The sequence below is a fragment of the Mesitornis unicolor genome, unplaced genomic scaffold (assembly GCF_000695765.1).
Source record: "Mesitornis unicolor isolate BGI_N332 unplaced genomic scaffold, ASM69576v1 scaffold34871, whole genome shotgun sequence".
NCBI classification, from domain to species: Eukaryota; Metazoa; Chordata; class Aves; order Mesitornithiformes; family Mesitornithidae; genus Mesitornis; species Mesitornis unicolor.
In genome coordinates this window covers 5,182-24,808 of record NW_010166382.1, presented here as the reverse complement: position 1 = coordinate 24,808, position 19,627 = coordinate 5,182, and the positions used below count along the sequence as shown (strand labels likewise).

General features: G+C 39.8%; 1 protein-coding gene across 1 annotated transcript in view; it reads right to left on the bottom strand.

The window, feature by feature from the left end:
* Positions 1–18,419, bottom strand: part of XPO4 (exportin 4) — a 51,075-nt gene extending 32,656 nt beyond the window's left edge. The window contains exons 1-5 of the mRNA XM_010194946.1: positions 18,320–18,419; positions 14,573–14,714; positions 14,171–14,309; positions 3,689–3,805; positions 2,747–2,900 (exon numbers count right to left, since the gene is read on the bottom strand). Of these exons, the coding sequence (XP_010193248.1) occupies positions 2,747–2,900; positions 3,689–3,805; positions 14,171–14,309; positions 14,573–14,714; positions 18,320–18,413 (646 nt within the window). The 5' untranslated portion in view covers positions 18,414–18,419. The remainder of the gene's footprint in view (positions 1–2,746; positions 2,901–3,688; positions 3,806–14,170; positions 14,310–14,572; positions 14,715–18,319) is intronic.
* Between the last annotated feature and the right edge of the window lie 1,208 nt (positions 18,420–19,627).

Sequence of the window (19,627 nt, the reverse complement as noted above, 5' to 3'; positions counted from 1 at the left end):
GTGACAGGAAACAGACACCTTTTTTGTAGATGGGAATCAGCTGGCCAAGAATCTCCTGTTCTGTTTAAGAACCTTGGCATTTGAGGACATTCATCCAAAGTCCATTAGAATGTGGCTGCCAAGAATGGATAAATCCCAACGTCAACAAGTGAGAAGCATCTCTGGAAGTAAAAGTGTATAAATTATAATTACATCCTGACTCCACAGGACATATGTGTCCATGTCAAGGTGCATTAAAGCTCAGCAACATTCAGCTCTTTAACTGGAGACTTTGGACTCTCACAGTGTACCAGAAGGGAGATCTTTGAGGCATTTTTGTAAAGGAGAGGGCTGTACCTCTTAGTACTGATCACCTGCACTTCCTTTTTTAGTCTAAACAATCATTTCACTAAAGATGCAGTTAAAACTAGTTCCACTCAAGTAAACAATATTTAATAGTGCTGTAACAGCACTGAAAAAAGAAATTCTACAGAGGCCAATGTGCCACAACAGAATACTGCTCTTAGTGCAAAATAGGAATCCTTTGTTACTGTTATTTCCAACAGTATTGCCAAAAACCTCTGAAGCATCCACAAACACCAGATGAACTAATACCTTGAGGCAGCAGATAAAAATAACAATAGATGACTGCATGTGTGTTATAAAATGAAATGGAAGGAACTACATGATTGAAAGGAGGCATCATGCCCTGCCCTTCTTATTGCAGGCACTACATCCAATACACTTGAAAAATACTGAGTTCCAACCTGAAAGTAGGTAGGTCCCAGCCTCTTTCATTTCACTGCTCCAACGAGGTGGCTTTTCCAGAATACAACTTTAATGCTAGCAACAACCAATACACAATGACTACAACTCTTCTGCTGTGAAAACAGGTTGCTAAACAGAGGAGGGAAACTCGAGCTGGTGCTGCAATTCATACAGCAAAGTGAAAGGTCCAATGGTAGAAAACAGAAAGATGGTATCAAGGGAAGTAAAAGTTACAAAAAGATTTGAAATAGAGCAATGAAAGAGCACTTGTGGTGGTGCAGATAAAGGTCCTTCTGATCTCTAGAAGCTGCCAGAATTTCATTTAATAGCTGTAGGATCTAAAGTAGGTCAAGTAGCAGAAAACACTGTTAACCTTAAGCAGCAGTACAGTTTGCTTAGCTATTTCAATTGACACTTATCTACTAGCACCTAGAGACTAAATCACTTCATATGATACAGAGGTCTAAATGAACACTGGAACTCCCAAGGCTCCACATCTCACTTGTATATATCTAGCGCCACCCCTGCAAACCTCAGCCTAGGATGAAGTGCTCATGAAGAACCGGGGCCTTCACTTGCAAACTGTAACAAGATCAGTATTTAGGACTGTATCAGAGGCTCGCACAGAGCAACACTAAAATGCAGGGGGAACAGCCACTGCACAACACAGGAACATTTCCTTTCTATTTACAATTACAGCTTAGAAAAAAAAAGTGTTCACACATTATTTGAATTCTTACAAATCCCAAATCCTCTTCCAAAAACTTTTATAAGATGCAATAACTTGACTCCAGTCTCAGTCTTGCAGACACATGTACTAAATCCTTCTCTGGACCCCTGCCAAATCACTGCAGTGATTAATAGGACTGGGATATTTACTTTGAATCCATGGCACCTTCCATAAAGACAATGTAACTGGTATTCTGCTTTACAGATGTGAACGAAGGAATATCCAGTTTCAAATAAATTTCACTTTTGCTGCCGGTTGCATAATGAACAGAATCAAAGACAAGAGAAACAGAGATAACACCTTCTGACTGTCAAACCAGGAAAGCAAATAAAATCCTTTACAGTGGATTTGAAGGCAACCAGGATTCCTGCAATACGTGTAACTTGGTAGCAATTTCAAAAAGTTTTTAGAAACATGTTTACAAACCAGCTTAAAAATTTGGCTCTTGGAAAGTTTGCTGAGCATCATAAAGACAGTCTAGCTATTAAAAGAGGCATTGTAATGTTTTATGTTGAACAGAAAACATGATTGATTATTTTTACAATATTCTTCTAGTCCATTTTCTGGGCTAGGCACTTTGATACCTATTTTCTTCTCTCCCTCATTAAGACTCTCTTTCTGATCCCCACTTCCCCCTCTACTTTCCGTCTCCACCTTTCTCTGGACTTCCATAATCACCACATCACAAAGACATCAGAATGGAAACAATGGCTCCTGTGTAAGGAGATGCCATTTCTCCTCTCAACTGGCAAATCCTCTTTCTTCAGACCAAAGCAAACCCATTCTAGCTCTAGTACATGACCATGCTCTTTTCTGAGGAGGTGGTTCAGCATGCACATTCCTAGATGACAGGGCATTTACCTGCCCCCTCCTCTTCAAGGGGAAAAAGTAGGACAGATCAGATCTCTCATAAAAATTCAACAGAGCTTACACCTCTTCATCATTTGGTTCTGCACTAAAGCAGAATATATTTTTCCTCCCCACTGCACCAACCAGACAGACCATCAACCCGTAACTGGGGGCTGATCTGCTGAACTAGCTTTGCCTTTTATATAAAATACTTTTAAACTTTAATGAAGTGCAACAGTCACTTCTGTATGTGTCTTTTAGCAAACATGGGGGTAACCAAGAGCACTAATGGAAGAAAACACAAATGAAGGACTAAATACAAGCCTTATAAGTTTCACATTTTTCTCTCCTCGCAAAGACGACACCTGGTAGAAGTGACCCACGTCAGCTGAAATAAAGGGCCTGATGGTAAAAGGATATAATTTGGAGGAAGGAAGTTCCAGCTTAAGACCTGATTGGCTAGTGCAAGGTAACGCTGAAACACTGAAGACATCTGAGCATTGAGGTTTTCCCGTCTGCTGAATTCCTGAAGTACCTCTACCGTGAGCACGAAGATCTGCCGCAGATCGTCCTCCTACAGTCAGGACGAACACAATATATTAGTAGAGTCTCTCAGTCAGTAATTAAAATGTTGATTAATAAAATACTTTTCAAAAAAGGAAAAAAAAAATCTGTTTTCATCCTATTTTTCAATAAAATACAGAAAATATTCTGAACTTGTCAATCAGACCCCCCCTTTTGTCAAAATGAATAGATTGTGTTTCTAAAGAACAAGGAAAAAAAGGTCTTCTCATAAATGCTAGTCATTAAAAGCAAAACTTAACAATACGTTTCTAACAACTGGTGGAGGAGAGGGTTGGTCTTTGGCATGAAAAAAAGTTGGTAAGTTGTTCCACAGCAGTCAGTTTAAAGCAATGCCTTCACACAAACATTTCTGCCTGGCCAAACAATACATCTGAGACAACCAGACTACACCATCTGCAATAATATTTTTAAATACATAGCTCTCCTTGGCTTTAAACCAAAGCTATATTTAAGACTATCATTGTTCCACAGAGTATTCGTTTTGTTTGCAACTGGTAGCCAAGGAATTAAAGAGTCCAACCACACAGAGATCTGTAGCTCCACGTTAATAAAACGGGCGAAAAGGGATTGCACCTTTTTGACATAAGTTTTTTTTTAAAAAAAACCTTATCAACCTTCCCAAAGTAGCCAGTATCTGCATTTATAATGTTTGTCCTAATAAATGCTGTTAGGCACGCACTGTACCTGAATGTACTTGGCACAAGAAAGTACTTCTGTTTCTCAGTGTTTAAATTTTAGAAAGACAAGGTAGCATATATCAGTCCAGAACTAGTTTACCTGAAAGATACGTTTACAGTTCCCATGGAACTCCATGCTCAGTCCAATGTTGCTGGTTTTACTTGAACTTGAGAACTCGCTCAACAACGCTGTTAAAATGGAACAGGCCAAAGTTTGCTATAAAAAAATAAGGGAGAATAATATAACTAAAAGATGTCAAATAAAATAATACCACCAACATTGTCCTTCAATATTTTTATCAGCATTGTTCTACAACTACTATTTCAGTTTCTTCTAAGACAAATGAGAACAAGTCCAACTGTCAGGAATACGGATCCTTGGGTGAACCACCTCTGGAATCATCTAGGCTCCTTCCTTACAAAAGAAATTCAAGTATTTGAGCAATATAAAAGGTAGCATCTGTGTGATCGTCACTACAGAATGGAAATAAACTGACTGCAATCCATTTCCCAGTCTTGCTGGTTACTTCCTCTCCCTGTGCACAGGGCTTTACAGGTATTAGTTTCAGGAAGATTCAGTTTCTGCTTATTTGTATTGATCTAATAGATCAGGCCACTCTGAAGTGTTTTGGCCCTTCTTTGCATTTGTTACACTTACCATGTTGGTATTGGATCATGATTAAATTTATACCAAAGAAAGTGATAAAAGCGAGTAAAAAACAACACCTGCAATACACCAACTACTACATCTTGTCTCTGCCCCCACCAAAAAAAGGAGAGGAATACACAGAAAGCTCTCATGCTTGCAAGCTTTTGGATACTTCCCTCCAAAGCACAACATCCAAAAGCCTCAGAAACAACCTTTAAAATGACTCTATTAGAATGATGTTTCTGAAGCAATACAAAAGTTGGTGTGGAAAAGGCACGTTAATTCTAAAGATAAACCTTCTGTCTTCAAGGACCTAAGTGTCTTTTTACATTCTCAAAATTTAAGGTAAGATAATAAAATTCTTATCCCAAAACACAACTTAAAAGCCAACTTTCCTTTATGAAACACACTGCTCCAGCCTTTGCAGCTCTTTTTTTGAAACACATTGAAAGTGCGTTTTTTCCCTGATGCCAAAGTCCAATAACCACCACCACCAGTTTTAGTGTATTATTTTAACTGATCATTGCACACACAGAGGGGTGAATATTGTACAGTGGAGATGCAAGTAGCACTTCAGAAGTGTGCCATAGTAATAAGCACAATACAAACTGCACAGCCATGAAATTAAAGCCCTTTTTGTTCAAGAGATGTTCTGAACAAAACCTTCCAAATCACTGGCTATCCTCCCAGACTGGTTGGAGCCAAGGTGCCAGGGATGGACAGAGGGACAGGAATTGCTAAAGGGTCACGCATGCCAGCAAGTGTCCAGGGGTTAAACTGAAATATGCACACTACCTCTGAACACCCGAAAGATTAAAGTGGAGATGATACTATTTATGCAAGCTCATACGACAGCTGAGACCAGTGCCATCCACCCACCAACTGCAACATCTTTGTTCAGAAATGCCTCTGAAGTCAGTACCTTGACCCCCCAGACAACAAGTTATCTTAGCCAGTATACACTAAATTAACATTCTTGCTTGCTAAATAAGTCCCAGACGGAGTGAACACGGTGGCTTCGTGACAATGTATGGGTACTGTGTAATAGCTGGCCAGTTGCTAAATGCAAGCTTTCCCATTTTAAAGAAAAAGCTATTTATTTCAAGCGTTTCAAGTGTACTATTTCTCATCTGCAGTCACAACTGTTACACACCATGTGTGATAAAACCAATGTTTAGCCAATGAAAAACAGCATCACACTTTCAGCTACTCCAGCAAAAGCACAATTTTGTCAGTTCTACACTAGACTTGGAAAGAGGTCTAATTAGCACCAATATTTCAGTATTTTATTTCCAAATTTCTGTGTAAGCTACTTACACAATATATTTTTTTTATTTAGAGGAAATCCAGATTTGATCCAATATAAAAAAAATAGCGTAGGCTAACACTGGGTTTAAAATCCAGCATTAAAAGTTCCATATGAAAAGAATTAATCTGGGGGGGAAAAAACCCCCAAACCTGAATAAAGCCCCGAAGTTTGGCTCTAGAACAACGCTTCAGGTAAGAACCCATGTTTTTAAAAGAATGATGCAAAGTTGCCAAAGAACACTGCCCAATTTCAGTACACGCCAGAGATGCAGAAGTCCCACAAGGCTCTCAACTCTCTAAAACGCAGAATTTTGATATCTGAATGACTGACACACTGATGCTTTTGAGCTCAGAGAAGCCATGATGCAAGGACTTCATTAGTTGCAATTACAAATCTGTACAGCCCAATGCTCTGTAATATACCATGATTACCATGTAGTAGTAACGATTACAACAGTACAGGAGTCTGGCTAAAGCTAAGTGGCTTCTGTTTTATCGTGCCAAGATCTTCATGCCAAGCCACCATGCAGAGCACCACAGGACAAGCAGGGCAGTGAAGCAGGGCACTCACCACCCCCAGTCGGTTGCCAATTACTGGAAAATAAATCAGTATGTTCAAATGACAGGTAAGGAGAAATAGGGGAAAAAAGTGTTCCCAAGTAATTAATATTGGCTGAAATAACAGATATTTTCTTCCTCTGTTTTCTCCAGTTTGTTTATAGGGCATATAATAATTTACCCTTTCTGGTTGGATAGTAATGTGTAAATGCATGATAAAGGCGTGTTTCAGGTTTTTTTGTGTGTTCTTTTCTCCCGATTTCAAGAAGAAATTTTAAAGGAAGGTAAAGTTTTATGGTTCAAAGCTGTAAAAAGCAACGAATGCAGCTAGGCAGACTGAATCTCCTAAGAGCTTAATAGAACACCCTGAGCAGTGACCAGCCCCACTGATTGCAGTAACAGCTATTTCAGGGAGTTCTGACACCAGAACCTGCTTTGGGCATGAAAGAAGAAATGTGATGTGTTACTAGAGGTCTACACGCTATTTATTCCCTGGAGCAGCCCAGCTCTCAGCAAACGCCAAGGCACGCTGCATCCCTCCCCTCTACTCCCTCCCACCAAATCCTCAGCATCCCACCAGCTTCTTCACCTTGGCATGTCAATACCTGGGGTGCAAATCCTGCCCCGTTCTCTCACAAGCCCAAGGGTGCTGTGTGCATTACAGGCACATCCACACCCTCCTGTCACTGTCAGCATCTGCACTTACCCCTTGTGTCCATGAGGAATGGTAAGTACTCCCCTGTATCCAGGTCAGTAGACCAGAAGACAACCAAAGATGAAATGCTGGCCAGTAATTTAAAAAGTTACTGCAACAACAGGCTGAGAGGAGATTGCTTGAGATTGGTTTCCTAGGAATTTAGCTATAGGACTATAGGAATTTATATAGATTGTTGTGCATAGCAGTAAGATTGCCATCTTCATATTAATATTAACAAGCTAATGAACAGAAAAGAACATTTGCCCTGCAATTTGAACTCTTCTGAATACACAGTAACACTTAAGAAACTCTGAAATAAAGCTTAACTAAACTTTACTAAAAGTAAATTTTTACTTTACTACTATTTTGAAATATATTTTCTAACTTACACGTATGTTTGGTATGAAGACACTAAGTACCCTCAGCACAAATGCAGGCTATCAGAAGAAAGATTTGAAAAAATCTGACAAACTACATAATTTCATATAAACCAATGAAGTTGTGCTCTGTGAAATAAAATGACTTCCTTTTTAAACACAATAAAATTGAATGCACTTAACACATGTAAAGTTCTAGGGGTTTCTTTGTTTTGTAGTGTGGGTTTTCATAAGGTTTTTGCCACGCCACAGAAGAAATTAACAATCCAATTTAATAATACGATACAGTAATAAGTAGAAAATGCACGTAATTCTGGGCATCATATTAAAAGTCAGATCTGAATATCTATTGCGCAGTACTGTCATTAATTTCATACCTGTGAGAGTACCCCTCGGAGCATAGTTTGAGTCACTCACTAGCAACTTCACCAGTTCTGCCACAAGTACATACCCAAACAATAACCCCATCTAACAAAATCAAATACTTCTCCTGCTGAGAGCAGACTGCCTCTGAGAATAGCTTGGCACTCACCCCAGTTAGCTTTATTACCAGGAATAAACTTTATGAAAGATCGCTATACATAAAATAGAGCCTCAGCTGCTCAAACAGGAGATCAATGGGACCTGTGATAAGAGATTAACTTGGCAATCAGACACCCAGTAGTAACATCATTTATGTCATTTTCTTTTTAAAATACTCTAATAAACCACAGACGTTAGAGAAAAACCATGCAACATTTTAACAGCAAACAATATTTGTATGTAACTCATAAAAGTCAGATGCAGAAGGTAAATGTGGCTTATTCCTCCAAACGGAATGTCCCCATAACAGGAGTTAAAGCCATAATGTTTCAAGGGATTTCACACTTGTGCCTGGGCTGCCCATGGAATAAGCGAATGGCTTCATTTGAGGGTAGTTAGGTTACAAAGCATCTGAAAGGAAGAAGAGTTCAAATGCAGCTTAGGAAAAAATGAGCATGTGGTGCACCAGCTCCACAGCAGAAAAGCCAAAGCAGAACGAACTACACCACCAAAAGTGCTTCCTCCTTCCTGAAACCCAGAGCAGAGATACAGCTAGGTTGTCACAGGCTTGACTAAATAATTCATTTTACTACAAAACCCTAACTATCATGCACATACCCTCCCACCTCCTGCAAGCGTTAGTTACACCTACAGAAAAATAAGTAAATATATTTAAAATAATAAACCAAACCATAACATCTACCCTGTTCTATTAAATTACTGCTAGCCTAAATAGGCATTCATTCATATGTCAACTCTGTCACTGAAACCAATGGGAAGCCACAAGAAGCATTTAATAATATCCCTAAACCACCTAATTTTAACTTGCACAAGAGCAGTAAGAATCAAAGAGTAAATCTATCAGAGGTACAGTTTGCTGTGCTGCTCCTAGGTGTTAAAACTTCAGTAATGCGTCACAAAAGCAAATTTACCAATTAAATTGTTGAAAGCAAGGCTTCCTTTATAGAGGCAGTAATATACTTCTTCCCTAACTTCCTTGAACAAGCACAGCTGTATTTGCCGACATTCTCAGAGTATGTATATCCCCAGAATGTAAGCTGCAAAACCAAATGGAAAGGTTAACAGGACGGCCACAGGACCAAAAGAAATACCATTAGAAATGCAGAGTAACTGGGGCCACTCCAGTGAGTATTGCAATGGGGGGCAAAAAACGCAGGAGCTGAAGCAGTATTTCCCATCCAAAGAAAGCAAGAATATATTCTGTTGAAATATAAGCAAGCATCAGGAAGAACCTACTAGATTTTATCTGGTTGTTTCTTCCCAAATGAGCCAACTGGTGGAAAAAAGCTGTAGAGCAGAGACAGGATGATAGGAATAGGACCCACAGCTGCAGTTTTGTGCTGTCAGCAGTAAGGGACTGGCTGGGCCGTGCACCCCTTGCCTCCCATTGCCCCTCTGCAAAGAGATGAGGTTAAACCATCACAGCACCAGGTTAAACAATCACAACAGCAGTAAGCCCCTTCTTTGGGGAAAACCAGGAAAACCAAGCAAGGGAAACACCCCAGAATGAGCTGAGAAAGAGGAAACCAATCCCTCTGCGAAGCACTGGGGTCAAAGGAAGATGATCTTGAGGCATGTGAAGCATGCGGGCTTTGGCCGAAGAGAGAAGGGAAGTTGCAGCCTCTACTCATAAAGAAAGAGGTCCAGGCAGTTTGCTGATGCAAAAAGTGCTTTTCTTTGTTTCTCTGGGGACAGGCAAAGTGGTGAAGCAGAAATCAGGAGGAGGAGAAAAAAAAAAAGTAATCTCATAAAGAAGTGAAGGTCTGAATGCCATTTATCCTTCTCCAGGCTCCTGTCCGAAAGGTACCAGTTGAATCTTCACCCCTACAGGATTTGCAAGAACAAATCCAAGACTTTCAGTTAAACTCAAAGACAGAGCAGCTAGGGTCAATAAACTTCTTAAAGAGAGGCCCGTTTCTTTGTGTGTCACCACAATAATAAAAGAAATATAGGCATAACACATGGAAAAGCATAATTTCTTCCTTCCCAATGAGTCTATGGGGTCTACAGGTGAGGGCCTCCCCACGTGCACATCTCATGAGACAGCAGAATTGAGGAAATGAAGAGTCCTGGATGCCAAACATAGGAACAGGGGGCATACATCTCTCCTATGGATCACTTCTCCTCACTTCCCAGCCTTGCCTTTCAAACTGTAGCTCTGTTGTAAATTATAATACTGGGAACTATTAATTTATAATATTAAAGTTATTAAGCAACTAAGCTGGAGTCTTGCTGTACTGCATCCCCAGTGAAGTAGGCTCTCTTTCAACAGAAAAAAAAATCTGAAGACTTTAAAAGGCACCCTGGTTAATACAACTGCTAAAAATACTTACCTTTTAAACTTCTCATACATGTCTATTACAAACTTTTAACCTCATATTTGGAGTAGTTTCTGGATTCCTAAAGTTCCCAAACCAACCTTTAACACTCTAACTTAGGCCTTTATAGAGAGCACTTGTCAGCATAGAGGAAACAGCTTAAAAATCCTGGTTTACCATCTGGTTTTTATAGTCAACATGTTTCAAGGGCAGTAAGGTTCATAAGACAGGGTAACAATTTTATTAGACCAGAAGATACAGCTGAGGGTAGAGAGGTGGGAAATAATATATACATTCTTGTCAATATGTAAAAGTCATGAAAGCCCTCCTCAACTCTTACCCTACCACATGAGGCAGCAACAGCTAGACAGGGATCCAGAAGTAAAATTCCTCTTACAGAACAGGAATAAGAACCATAAATGCTAAATAAATGTAACTATTTATCTATGCAGCCATTATTATTAATAGATTAATTTCAGTGAGGATGAGTGCCTAGAGTTCTGCTTATTAATACTTCTCACTGTTCACAGCAGATCCAGCCACAGCACGTTCCTCAGCAGTTTTAGGTAACCTGAAGCATCTGAATCTTCTCTCTAGCCCAACCATGAGCACTGGGAAACAGGTGAACAGATTTACTGATTTTAAGAGTGAAGGAACTGTTAGGATCCCAGAGCTCTTCCAGTAAGTCTTGACAAGGCTTCTTGCATATATGGAAAAATGAAGGCTTTAAGTATGGAGCTTTATATTAGAATACATTTTACTGTATGCATTGCAGCTCTTACAAAACACAGCTTTTGTTACTTCCCAGTCTCATGTCAGGTCTACAGCCGCTGGACCCCTCTGCATGTGCCTAGACCCATATTATGGAAGAAACGGAGGTGTAACCCATATCCTAGGCCAGTTTTAAATGAAGTCCATCTGACCGTGTTCACATGCAGACCAGTTCCTCCTTCTGGGAACCAGCCACCTTAGCTGCCAGCATTCCTGTCCTTCTGGCAGGGATGACGGACAAACGAAATCCTTCAGCTATGCAAAAGCAGGATATTCTAACACAAAAAGGCCAAGAAATTGAAGCCATTCATAGTTGAACTTGGCTCACACAATTCTCAAAAAATCTTGAAGTCAGTCATAGAAAACATGTATTTAGCATTTTAAGACTGGCCTGTGATTCTCTGTCTACTGCCAGAGCTCTGTCCCCCAGAGATGAAGATTTTGAAAAAAGATCCTGAAACTGCTGTTGGAGGGAGATTAGAGACTGTCCTTCATGAGCAGGAGGATGGATGCATTGATGTTACAGGAGGAGCCAGGAAAAACAAAACCAGCAACTTCAAAGCTGATCCTTGTCCTCCCAGCGGATTACTATCTAAACTCATTTATAAATTAACAGGCAGCCAGACCCTCTACAGTTTGCTTTCCCTTCGCAGACAGAGGTTCCTTCCATGAGATCTAGAAAGGTCCATGCATCAGAGAAGCGGCAGCAGGAGCCAGCACTCCAGGTTCAAACCCTGGCTCTGACCACACATCCTTTCCATCCTGCAGCACCACCTCTCCTCAGTGCCTTGTCATTTCCTTAACACGAATACTGTGTTCCACTGTGACAAGATTACTCAAAACTAAAGCCATCTTTTTAAGCTCTTGTCCACTTTCTTCCTTCCAATATCCTTTGCATTTTTTCATTCTCAACAGTTCATTCATCAGTTTTGCTCCTGTGTCAGTTTGTCACAGTGCTATTCAACATACCTTCAAGACCCATCCTCGAAGTACATCCGTTTCTAGTAATATTTTCAACTAATACTTAAAAAGCTGAGATATTAAGCAAATCGGATCCTGCAAAGGGACACATGCAAAAGACTCAGCATCATCTACATTAGCTGTTCTCCTCATGACACCAACCTTCAGGGCATGTTAACATGTTACTGCACATCATGTTATTGAACAGTCCCAAACATTTTAAGGGGCATGAGAGTAACACACCCAAATCTAGTTTAGACGTCCATCAGGAACCGAGTGGAGGGCTGCAGGGAACAGAAAAGATTATGTACCTACTTTATTCCTGTAAGTTAAAGAAAGTCCAGGAAGCTTCAGAGGAGAAAGCAAGGAGGAAGCAGGCAAGAGACCATGTTTTTAAAAAAGACCTGCTCTCAATTACAAACTGCTGTAGAAAGCCATTATCAACAGCTAGGAGCCATGTTTGAGAGCTTTACACTGTTGACACCATATGTTATTTCTCAGCTGCTGAAGTGACCCTCATGTAGGAAGACACAGAGGTGGGCAGCAGTCAGAGGGAATACGGAGTAGAAGTCTGGGAAGGACACAGAAAGGGACCAAGAGACCCAGTAGAGAACAGGGAGTCACAACGAAGTGACAGACTTCTGACACTTGAGCGTGTAAGACTTGAGGAAAGGGCACATCACATCACAGGAAAGACATGTTCAAAAAGTGCACAGAGTCACTGGGCTTTACAGAAAAGATGTTCCAGCAGCATCACCTGTCATTTTTCATTAGTACATTGTATCAGCGTACCAGAATAGAAAACATCTTTATATACTAAAGACATTTTAAATACCCTTCTTAAAACCTGAGAACAAATAGTCCGGAAAAACTATGGAGAAAGTAATACCTGTGAAGAGGGGTAGATAAAGGGAAATAAAAAGCTGAGCCGAACTTGGTCTCTGTACAATGGCAAGGAGTGAAACTTGGAGAAGAGAGTGCAGTATTGTTCCTTCCCCCAGCCAGAGCTCCCCTGCGACATGCAGCAAGCGCAGGGTGATCTGCTTACAGCTGGCAGCCTTAGCTCGCCATACGCTGTGTCTGTATATTAACGCAAGCACAGAAGCTGGACTGTGCAAGAGTTACTTCAGGGAGGACTTCAGCACCTACATCCAGGTTTCCATTTATTCCATCTTTGTATCTTTATGGAAAGATCACAAACTATGTAAGCATAAACACCAGCACGCAAAAAGTCTGAAAAATCTCAGTTGTAACTCCATTTTAATAAGAAGGCCATGCTCCCTGCAAAAAACCACGAACTTAACATTGCTGTCCTAAACAGATACCCATTTCTATCCAAATGACGCACAACCAAAAAGGCTGAAATGCTCTCCTTAAGCTAAATAACAGTGAAATTAAGTTTAGAAGTGTAACTGAAATTTCCATACCCTGGGGGAAGATCAATTGTGCTCAGAGGTGACACACTATTTTTAGGACCATGACACGAGCTGCATTACTTCTAGCACATTTTGATCGAATTTTCAGAGCTAAACATTTGCCACTCACATCTAGTACAACTGCTGCTCTAAATGCTCAGCAATGTCAGGAGTCTGTTCCTCAAGGTCTGTTTTGTTGGAGAAAAGCTTGGGTTCAAAGTTTCAGCCTGGAATCTACATAATCTGTGATTTGCATTTGGTAGGAGAAAAACCACCTCTCTTTAATCTCTAGTTACATGCCTCTATTATGACCTATTCTAAACTTATCTCCTGGCATAGCAAACGGAATTTCACTAAATGCATAGATAGATATTGGACACCTTGTTTCCACTTTGAGCTCAGTATGGAAGGTAACACTTACCCCTAGCAGTGTGACATTAAATCTAGAGTAAGTTTTGTATTTCCATTCCACGTTTTACTTCCTCACGCCCCTTTCTCTCCACCTACCCGCCTCCCCGAATGTGGCAGAGGCCCCTACCTCTCGCTGGGCAGCCTATTCCGACAGCTGAGCACAGGAGGGTGCAGCACTGCACAGATGGAAGGGGAACAGAGCGTGTGGGGAACCTGCCAGCTAATGGAAAAATCCATTTTAGATCACACTGCTTTATGAAAGAGACCCAGAGAAACAAAAAACAGCAAAACATCACATTAGTGACAGTTAAAGCAGCTATCAAGAGAAACCTATTCCCTAAGAAACACGGTGTAACTGTGCACCAAAGAACTACACGTACTACTGCCTGTCCCAGAACATTCTTATTCAAATATCTCTGACGTGGTAAATGATTGCTTGCATAGCTATCAACTTCATTTCTAATTTTTATTTTTACATAAGAGAAGTACACAAGATTTCATAGTCACTAAGTATATACAGCTTATGTTACCGATACAAACTGCTCGTGTTTTGAAGAAGAAAAAAAAGTACTTACCACAGTGGGGTTACCGCTGCTGATCAACTGGCTGACTTCATGAAAAATGCTTTTGCAATCGATTGATTTGTCTAATGATCCCCGTTTCACTATCACCGCTACCGCTAATAGAATCTGCTCCCGAACGTACTTTTGAAGGCTGTAGACAACATTGCAAAAATATATTTGCAGATAATTTTGAATGGCAGTGTTCAATAAAACTTTTAAAATCATTTCTTTTTCAAACACTTTGTGTGAATTCATAAGGGAAAGCTGACAACTCTACTGAAGTCAACTAAGTGTTAAGACTGGAAGACAAATTACTGTGGAAATGATCTTCCACTGCTACCCTTGGAAATAAAAGGATAATCCAGACTTCATGCAGAAACCTACACATTCAGAGATGCTTTTTTCTATACTTACTTAGGCCTCTGTAAGACATAGGTTAGAAGGAATGTTCGCAGTGATTCAATGCTATTTTTTTCCAGGAGAATCCATTCTCTTACAACTGCTTCCATTATCGCTGTAGCAGCTTGAAAAAGGACGTAATCCACTTTACTAGTTTCTGTGGGGAAAAACAAAGGCAATTTGAGTATCAGAAGACATACGTGTATTTAGCTTGTATGTATTTCTAACAAAAAAAAAGAAGTTATGATTAGTTAATTTATCACTAAATGGAATTTTGTTGCTATGAAATCAGACAAAGAATTTACACCTCAAAATTGAGGGGAAACCAATAACCCAACTGGCAAATAATCCAATATTATGTGAGTCAGAGGAGAAGTTGACTGCATGAGGAGATGGGCCACAAGTCAAGAACAAGAACACTAACACAACTGTGGAACAAAATAAAATAAAAATAACAGAGATTTAATCACAGTACATTAAGATATGATTAAATTGTCAGGCATGCCAGAACTGATGAGTCTTTTATAATTCATGTGCTTGCCTTTGGAACTAACGCTGCATGAAGTTACACGTATTTTATGAATGGTAATGAGAAACAAGTCCACTTACACACAAAGATAACACTTGTGCTTAATGATCACAACAAAAGTTTTACAGACTGGTACATTTAAGGTTTCCTACACTATGTTCGAGCTTCTGTATTTGTCCTAAGGTAACCAAAATATAACTTTCTAACAAAGTGTAGGAATCACTAGCCCTTATTAATAAAAAGATGTTATGGAAAAAGGTAACAGTTTATGTGACTACAAAACATAATTTATGGAAAAGCTCCGGAATTTGAATTTAATTTGGACAATGATACAAAGCTACAGATTTTGTTGTTGTTGTTGTTGATTTGCTTTTAAAAATTAACTCAGAAATAGCAGGTAGTATCTTGGTAGCCAGTTTCAAAACATTCTGCGCTCTGTAGGTGACAGAGCATTTGGAAAAGGTGTAGCCACAGGCTGAAAAAAGCATAAAATATGCAATGGTGAAATAGCATTCCTGAACAAGAAGCAGTTTGAGCTACGGTGGGAAACCTGCCAGGACTAAAACAATCAGGTTTATTTGAGAAAGCCTCAGTCAAGGAATGATGGGGTTTAAATAACTATAAAAACCTTCTTCCCCAATAATATACACACAAGTTCATAATATAGATTTCCTTTACATGCAAGTTCTGTATCTAAGATAGCAGCCAATTAGCTAAAATGTTTTTGAGTCATTTAATCAGGCTTCAAATCTATACCCTACACAGGTAAACATGCTTAAATCAAAATAAGCCAGCGTTAAATGTACTTAGCTTAACTTGGAAAAGTAAGTATCCACTTCATTAGGAGTAATGTGTATGTCTAACACACAAAAATGAGACAGATTATTCCTGCATGGGTATTTTAATTCTGGCATTTTCTACCTTCTGGGTCTTTGTCTTTTCAAACTGTACAAAGCTCACACAAAAAGAGAATGCTATCAAGAAAAGAAAAAAGAGAGAGTGGAATTTCCCCTTTGTGTTTGCACTGCAGATGCACAACTGCAGTCACTAACAGTGCAGACCTCCAGCACTCGGTGTGAGCTCGTAACCAGCCCCAGAACCACTACCCTCTACATGAAGTTACTAAAGAAAGACAGGACAAGTTTTGCCAGTTCATTTAAGAGCTATAAGCTTACAAACAACGCAGAGCCTCAAGCTTCCTGGCTTCAACTCCAGGTTTGTAAAGAAAAAAATACAGTAGCAGTTGTACCCCTTTTCCCTACGCTCATCACCTCCACTGCTCTCCCCATATCGCTCATACACTCTTCTCTCCACGAATGCTGTCAACATCCTGGTTATGTCTCTCAACCTCCATTCTCATTCCTGTTTTGACCATTTTTTTCCTGTTTCTTTTTAAACTCATCTGCTTTGATCCTCTGGTTCCTACCTATTCTTACCTGTACATATCCCTTCAGTACACTTTAATTTTTCTATTCATCATGAACAGCTTGTTTCCCTTCCCAGTTTCTGATTTCATAATCCCTGCCTCTCCCTCCTCGCCTCCCAAGCGTTAACCAGCTGCTTTCTGTCCAGACTGCACAGACACTCACTCACAGACCAAAAGGTTTTGGGAAAAGTCTCATTTCCAGGTCTCAGCAATCACAACCGCACACCGAAGCAGCCACTGCCAGGGAAAACCTGGAAACATGCGGTTTTCTCAGTGGTGCTAGCACGTGAGCAGTGTAAGGATGCAACATTTCTAGACGTGCAAAAGTTGTTTAAAAAAAGGATCACATTCCCTTCAACCAGCCACATTTCAGCAGAAAAGTGGTAAAGATGTCTGCAGTGCTATTTCATTATTAATGCTAAATTGTATTCCCTTCTGAGAGCAAGATGCAGTGATGTATCCCTTAGCACACATAGGTATTTATTTCATAAATTACCATTATTTACTTCTGAGCAGTGGCAAATACATCATTTATGAGAGACCAAAAGGTTCTGTTAAGTTACTTACCTTTTTTTGCCCACTTAAAATTCTCTAAAAATCAACGTGAAAATGAAAAGCATCAATTTTGCAGACTCATAAAGCAAAAAGTGTGGTTACAGTCTTCAGGACCAGATGAAGTAATAATATAATATACTAAAACTAGAAGAAACTAATTTGTTTAAAAAATTTTGGTTGGGGAGTAGGTGTAGGAAAGGAACCACAGCCTGCCCTATATATCACAGTATAATTTAACAACGCAGTAGTAGGCCTGCAATATCAACATTGAATATTCATGAATTATATGTCTCTAATACGGTGAAGTTAGAAATAACGGTTAAGAAAATTACTCTGGAATGAATTCAGTATTAAAATAATCCTATTTTAAACATAATTCTAATATTTTCCTGTTCATTCTGGCAAATTATTTGAAAGAAAAGTTGCTTTATGTGGTTTTGGCATGTGTTCTTTTCTACAAATTTCCAGGTTTTCCTCACCAGGTCTCACTGAAACCTCCCCCTTAGCCGCCCCCAGCACTCCCATCTTGTCGGTGCTGAGCAGGTATCTTACATGCTTACTGCTCTGACAATTTTCAGATTATCTAGCTGCCAAACTCTAATAAATCTCTCTAGTGTCTGTAAAAACAGATTTGTTTCTGAAGACTTGTAACACAACCACATTTACAGCATTTCCAGTAAAACTCAATTTCTGATAGAAGGAGATACCTACCCACCTCCTTCCTTTCTCCACAGGTATAACCCCACAAAACTTTGAATCAACGCTATTGCTTCTACCAGGTGGACAGAAACTTCTTTAACTTTTTTTGCTTTAACGCAACAGTTGGGCTGTTAACAGCTGCTTACCACAACATTCAACCTGAAACAAATTCTCGCCATCGAAAAGTTCAGCACCAGTGCAAAACCTGGCAAAAGTACATAAAATTGCATCCTTGGTTGATTCAATGGGAAGCATCAAGGCAAGCAATCGCACCACAGCCAGTTACACAAGCTCCACGGATCAGACAGTATTACAATAATCACATAGCAGAGGAAACCCAAATCTACTAAATCAGTTTAGGAACTTTGCTACATGAAGTCTGCACATTGCAGACTTTAAAGCTGCCAGGAACAAAACCAAACAGCAGCAATGGGCTTCACACTCCATCAAAAAGTATCAAAGCTAATGTTCACATTCCCAGCTGCAGAAGAACCACATCGTTCCAGTTATAAAAACAGGTACGTACTTCTTAACTTAATTCATTAAAACATACCTAAAATGTGTTTGCAAACAGCAAATGGTGATTTTGATTTTCTAAATGATAAGAATATGTGTTCGGCATGTTGGCGTTGTTCATTATTGACCATGGAAGGTGGTGCCTGAAAGAAAAGAGAGGAAAATAAAGTTATTCAAGTACTAAAACCCCACCTCAATTGTGAATACATATAAGCAATATCATGAACTTATAAATACTTGCCTTGTTAAACATCAAAACCAAGTATCTCCTGGCAAAACCACCTGTTCTTTCTCAGTCATGGCCTCTTCTTATATATCACTGTGTATTTACATTGTGTACACGTAAGTGTGAATATTGAGACATCAGGCAGAGTGTGACTAATCCTAAGTATTGTATTCCTAAGGATGCTTCTGAAGAAAAAATCAGATCTCCATTCAACTCAAACCTTTTGCTACTCAAACCAAAAATATCATCACACACCACGCTCATCATCACAGAAACAAAGTACTATTTTCTCTTTAGTACTAGACTTGTTTTAAAATATTGAACTGTATAATAAATTCAAGCGATTAAAAAAATCATGACTATGGATATGTTCTAAAATAAAGTAGTGGCAGTAACATACTACCCTCTAGTGTCTCACATTATAGTTGACATCTTAAAGACTGAGTGAGGGCTTGAATTTGAGAGGAGTCAGCTGGTTGTCCAGTTCTCCAGCTGCCTACACTCATCTTCTTATACACCCATTCCTTATACAGGATCACAGAATCATTAAGGTTAGAAAAGACCTCTAAGATCATCGAGTCCAACCATCAATCTAACACCACCATGCCCACTAAACCATGTCCCCAAGTGTCACATCTACGCATTTGTTTCTTTTAACATGTCCAGGGATGGTGACTCCACCACCTCCCTGGGCAGCCTGGTCCAGTGTTTGACCTCTCTTTCAGTAAAGAAATTTTTCCTAATATCCAATCTAAACCTCCCCTGGCACAACTTGAGGCCATTTCTTCTCATCCTATCACTTGTTACTTGGGAGAAGAGACCAACACCCACCTCACTACATCTCTAACCTCCTTACAGGTAGGTATCGAGAGTGATAAGGTCTCCCCTCAGGCTCCCCCAGACTGAACAACTCCAGCTCTCTCTGCTGCTCCCATAATTCTTGTGCTCCAGACCTCTCACCAGCTTCATTGCCCTTCTTTGGACACGCTCCAGTGCCTCAATGCTCTTCTTGGAGCGAGGAGCCCAAAACTGAACACAGTACTCAAGGTGTGGCCTCACCAGTGCCAACTACAAGGCCACAGTCACTTCCCTAAACTGGGGCACATGACACTTCTGTGC